The sequence below is a fragment of the Eucalyptus grandis genome, chromosome 5 (assembly GCF_016545825.1).
Source record: "Eucalyptus grandis isolate ANBG69807.140 chromosome 5, ASM1654582v1, whole genome shotgun sequence".
NCBI classification, from domain to species: Eukaryota; Viridiplantae; Streptophyta; class Magnoliopsida; order Myrtales; family Myrtaceae; genus Eucalyptus; species Eucalyptus grandis.
In genome coordinates, this window is record NC_052616.1 from 37,498,203 (window position 1) to 37,504,132 (window position 5,930).

The 5,930-nt window shown below is 39.6% G+C and overlaps 1 protein-coding gene across 1 annotated transcript; it reads left to right on the forward strand.

Moving 5' to 3' along the window:
* Positions 1-1,549: 1,549 nt before the first annotated feature.
* LOC104428898 lies at positions 1,550-3,247 on the forward strand. The gene has a single exon (XM_039313668.1). It carries the CDS (start codon positions 1,550-1,552, stop codon positions 3,245-3,247), a length of 1,698 nt encoding a protein of 565 aa, XP_039169602.1.
* Positions 3,248-5,930: the final 2,683 nt, after the last annotated feature.

Genomic DNA, 5,930 nt, shown 5'->3' on the forward strand with positions numbered 1-5,930 from the left:
CCCGAGAATCTAGGAAGCACTAACACTTTTCGGGAGCCTTTATGTCGTGTTGGACACTCTGACACGTGTCCGACACTTTTCAATATTCAATTAGCATGTGTCGGAAAATTCAATACCTAATCAACTTTCTCAACACTCTCTGACACGTAAGTGGGGAATTTCGACAGACGAGTTCGAATTCCAAAACGTGATTTTGACACATAGGGTCAATTTAAAAAAAAAAATCAATAAATGAATGGTCAAAATATAAATATGTAACAAAATAAAAAAAATAATAATAAATGAGGAAAAAAGAAAAACCTAGCGTTCTCTTCTCTTCCGATTCTCATTTCTCATGACATACCATTCACTCTCAAGTTTTTTTTTTTTTCCTTCCCTTCCAACATGCTTTGACAAATGAGTCTACAATATGAATTGCTTATTTTTTCCTCCCAATTTTATGGATTATTGGAGTGCAATTGAATTTATCAAATTGAAATAATGAATGATATTAACCAATGGTGGATTAATATTTTTAATGTAAATTCATTCATGACTCTTTTTCTATTATTTAATTTATTTATGAATTTGAATCAAATTAAAATGATAATTTATAATGTATATATAAAAATATTCATTTAATATATAACGTGTTCCCATATGTCTCAATTCTCTATTTTTTGATAAATAACATGTCGGTGTGTCGATCTATCGTGTCGTGCCGTGTGTCGCATGTCAATGTTAATGCTACTTAGTCCAAAACGTGTGTGAGGAGGGTTCCTGGGGACAAAGGGTGGTCCCATCTCACGCGCAAATTTTCCAACTTCTCTGAAGCACTATCAGCTTTTCCACTCCCACGTGACAGCAGGAGTAGGTATAGCCGCTTTTCTCTCGTCTCATCTTTCTCGATTGACTTATTTAATCATCCTCCCAATTCCTGAAGTCCCAAGCACCAACCTTCACCCACCCTCACCTCCTAGCATTTTGTGTCAATGTAGGAACTCTCTTGATGGATAGTTGAGAGGATTGTTCTGTTGTAACCAATACATATTAGCGAAGAGTGATAGAATTCCAACTAAGCCAAAACATGGAAGTTAGTTCCTTTTCCTTTTCCACTCTATGGGAAGCATGGAACCGCCGAGGTATTCTCTTACTGAGTCTTTCACTTCAAATCTTCCTTATTTTATTTGCACCCCTTAGAAAGATAACAGCACACATGTACCTTGCTTTCCCCATGTGGTCGGCCTATTTGATAGCTGACTACGTAGCTACATACGGGATCGGGCTCATCTCTTTCAATGACAATAAGTGTGTTTGTGAAGTTGAAATAGACAAAGCAATTCAAGCATTTTGGGTCTCATTTCTCTTGTTACATCTTGGTGGTCTAGACACCATCACTGCCCTCTCTTTGGAGGACAATTCGCTTTGGCGACGGCACCTACTCACTCTCATCTTTCAAGGCTCTACCGCAATCTATGTCTTTATACAAATATTTCCCAAAGACCAGTCGCTGGTTATCCCAACGATCCTGGTATTTTTTGCGGCGATCTTAAAAAATGTGGAAAGATTAATGGCACTTTATCTCGCAAACTTCCCGAAGCTCAAGCAATCAATGCTCGCACAACAGGGGTCTTCCGTTTTTGTAGATCTCCAGTTCATTGATGAACTCAAGGCTCCAGAGGATGGGCATTGTAATGACGAAGAACTAAAGCTTGACGAAAGCATTGTGGTGAAGCATGCTTACTACTTCTTTCAAATCTTTAAGGTTTTCATCGGAGATCTCATCTTCTCAAGTGAAGAACGTGAAATCAGTCGCCAATATTTCCAAAAAGTTTCTGCAATGGATGCTTTAAGGGTGATATCAGTTGAACTTCAGTTCATTTATGACATTCTCTACACCAAAGCATTGGTATTACATTTTAAGTTGAGCTACTTTTTCCGCTTCATAGCCTTCACTCACATTGTGTCGGCTTTCATCTTGTTCAATCGCTTGAAAAGCGATAAGATCCATGCACCTGATGTGAGGATTACTTATTCCCTTCTTCTGGGAGGGATTGCTCTTGATGTCATATCTTTGCTCAGGCTCATTTTGTCTGATTGGACGGTTGCTGAATTCAAACTCTACAACAAAAAATTATCTCAACAATATTCATTTCTCAACAATTTGGTATCCGCCATGGATCACCTGAGGAAGCCTCAATTTGCCACATGTACTCAGCCTAATGCCACAGTTACTTATAAGGTCTTAAATACACCATTAATCTTTCAAAGGTGGTCAGAATCCATCTCTGCTTGCAACTTTTTCTCTGAGTTCTTGAAGGAGAGTCCAAGAAAGATGCATAAGCAGAATCGGTCTTGGGGCATCCTTGTTCTTTGTAATATCTGTTGTTTTCCGATCTTTATGGCTATGAAGATCATCTCTTGTTTCCAACAAGCTGGTGGTGGGACAAGAGTCGGAGGTGGTGGTCGGGGGGCCTTTATGCATGATAGAGGATTAATGATTACAGAGATGAAGTACGTGTCGAAGAATCCCTTTATTAATAAGCTATGGATCTATATCTTTGAGGAGGTGAGACGTAAAGCTAAGGACGCAAATGACCTAACAAAGGTGAAGGAGATATTTGATGCCAGAGGTGGCATGTTTCTCCAGAGCATCGCTCAAGAGATCGATTGTGGCAATCTTTCAGCATTTGTCACTGGAGCTAATTATGACTTTGCTATTTTAACATGGCATATTGCTACTGAAATGTGGTACAACATGGAGAAACAAAATATGAACTCCACACTTAGAAATGAAGAAAGGGAATTTAGCAAGATCCTTTCTGACTACATGATGTATCTCCTACTTAATAAACCTAGTGCGACATCCGTAGTGCGGGGCACTTTCGAAATGACAGTAGACAAGGCGTCGCTTGAGATGATGCAAAATGGTTGCAACACCACGAATGTGGAGAGGCTATGCGAGAAATTGTTTCATGTTCCTACTGAAACCTTCAATTTGACATCGCCGCTCGGCGAGGGGATGAAATTGGCACATGAGATGGAAAGGCTTAGGGAAGAGAAATGGAAGGTGATGGCCGGAGTGTGGGTTGAGATGCTATCATATGCAGCAATTCATATCAAGGGAAATGAACATGTGCTGTTGTTGAGCAAAGGTGGAGAGCTTCTAACCTTCGTTTGGCTATTGATGGCTCATTTTGGTTGTTTCTACAAACCTGAATGGGGCATCTCTCGTGAGAGATTTCATATGTATCGACCAGCAAGATAAATTGATAATCTTCCAAATGGCAAGCCTTAATTAGCGATTGTACAACTGGGCTTCTGATTTTTATTTTTTTTGGGTCGAAATTGCGCTTTCGATTTGTGGCATCCCAAAATTCAATGACAAGCCATAAGGTGTGTTAAAGTCTCTAATTAGGTGATAAAATTTCCCATGGCTTATGCTTTAGCCATTAGTCTTTTAAATAGATGATTTGTGCATATGATTGTGAGAATTTAAATTTGATAGATTAATGATCTATGCTTGGCCATGGCCATGTACTTTATAAATTAAAATTCAATAAACAAAATGTCACAAGACTTTGGCCATGTTGAAAATTAAAATTTAAAAATATTTATAGAAGAATTTCAAAAAAAAAAAAGGGGAAAAGAGGGTAAAAATTCGATTGGGCCTTAAGCCCAAGAGTGGATCTTTAATGGGTCAAGTTGGCCGGCCCATTGAAGCCCACAAGTGGGCTGCCGTTGAGCAAGGGGAGGCCCAAGAGTGGCTGGCCCAAGCCCAAGCCCAAGCCCAAATTCAAAAGCCCATAAGACAAGTGGCAATAGACCTTCATGTATTGGCTTAGAGAAGAAGGCCATGCATTGGCCATAGATAAGGCAAGCAATGATTATCAATGATGAGAATTAGGGGGTATAAAAAGGGAAGAGAGAGAGAAGGGTGGCCGGTTACCCCATTCGGCCGAGAGAGAGAGAGAGAGAGAGAGAGAGAGAGAGAGGTTTCAAGAGAGAGGGAGAGTGGCCGAGAGAGAGAGGAGGAGGAACCGCCGTCCGTCCGCCGTGTGCCGCCGTGCTCGCCGCCTTACGCCGTCGACCGACCGGTCTAGAGGCAAGTGGGAGTCCTCTAGCTGCTCTTGCATGTTTTTATGTTGCTTGCACGTTGAATCTTTGGGTGTTTAGGTGAGAAAAACCGAAGCATAGATGATTTATGTTTGAATGGCATGGCTGTTCTTGCTCGAACAGTGTGAGTCAGAATGTTGTTTGAGCTTGCATGTGTGTTTAGAGTCCGAATTTGGCTTCGATTTATTCATGAAAGTTGTAGCTAACATCTTGTACTAAAATATACTAAAATTTCGTGGAACATTATGGAGATTTGAGGGGTTAAAGTCTCATCCTACGGAGACCCCAGATCTGGAAAGACTTTACTGACCTCTTGTTGGATTTGTGGTTGTATGTTGGTTTGTGTTGCGAATCTCTCTTCAATTTCTTCATGAAAGTTGTAGGGAACATCTTAAAATACAACATAATCAAATTTGAAGTGAAATGAACAAGTATAGCCTAGTAAATCGACTATATCTTGAAGACGGTGATTCTGGTGATGTATTTCGAGACACCCGAGACTTCATGGACCTAAATGACGACTATAATCTGGTTATTTGACTTAGATCTCTTCATGAAACTTGTAGAGGACATCTTTATGTATAACATATCCAAATTTCAGAGAAAAATAAAGAGAATAGGTAGGTTAAAACTCAATATTTCGGAGAAGCATGCACTGGACGATGCGGTAATGGATCCAGAAGCTTCGTGAGACTGTATAAAATAATCTAAAAATAATCTGGCTTGGAGTTCTTCATTAAAGTTGTACGAAAATTTCTTGGCTATAACCCAGTAAAATTTCGTAATTTTTGGAGGCCGTATGGATATTTTAATCGAATTTCTTCGGAAACCGTGCATTCTGGTTTCATCCGAGAATCATAGGATGTTTTGTGAAAATGGTGACATTGTGTAAAATCCTATTTGGCCATGAATTTTGCATGTAATTATCATCCTATTGGCTTGTTGATAATTGCTTTACTTTTTATAATTTTGGGAATTTATAGATATTAAATTTAATAAAAAGAATAAATAATAATAATAAATAAATAAATAAAAATAGATTATTTTATTGGCCATAAATTCCATTAAATTTATTAATAAATAAATTTATCATGTTGCATGTGTGATAAAGTCTTGGTATATGTATGACATTGATTTGAGATGCATGTGTGAGTTCCATGCCAAGTATGACTTGTTTGATGTCACGTCATATGCCATGTTAAATTAAGACCAAAAAATGGTAAATGTGGATAATGATAAGTGAGGAGGTGGTTGTGGTGGAGGATAATGTCCGGAATGTATAGAGATGCATTGCCGGATGGCCCTGGGAGATTCAGGATGCCCGGAATGTGGGGGTGCCGGAAGCCCTGTCGGAGGTTTCTGCCCGAAGGGAATACCTCACGATGCTAGGATTTGGGGTGCGGGATGCCCGGCCAGGGAGTGTAAATGCCGGAAGCCCTGTCGGAGGTTTCTGCCCGAAGGGAATGCCTCGTGATGCCAGTTGGGATGCGAGATGCCCGGAATGTGGGGGGCCGGATGCTCGGTGGCCTGGGATGGCTAAATGCCGGAACCCTCGGAGGTCTTTGCCCGAGGGGATGATAAAATTGATGATTTGAGAAACGAATGACGATGATATATGATGATATGCATGATGATATGCATGATGATGATGATGATGATGATGATATATGATAATATGCATGATGATATGCATGATGATGATGATGATGATGATGATATATGATGATATGCATGATGATGATGATGATGATGATATATGATGATATGCATGATGATGATGATGGTGATATATGATGATATGCATGATGACATGCATGATAATGATGATGATGATG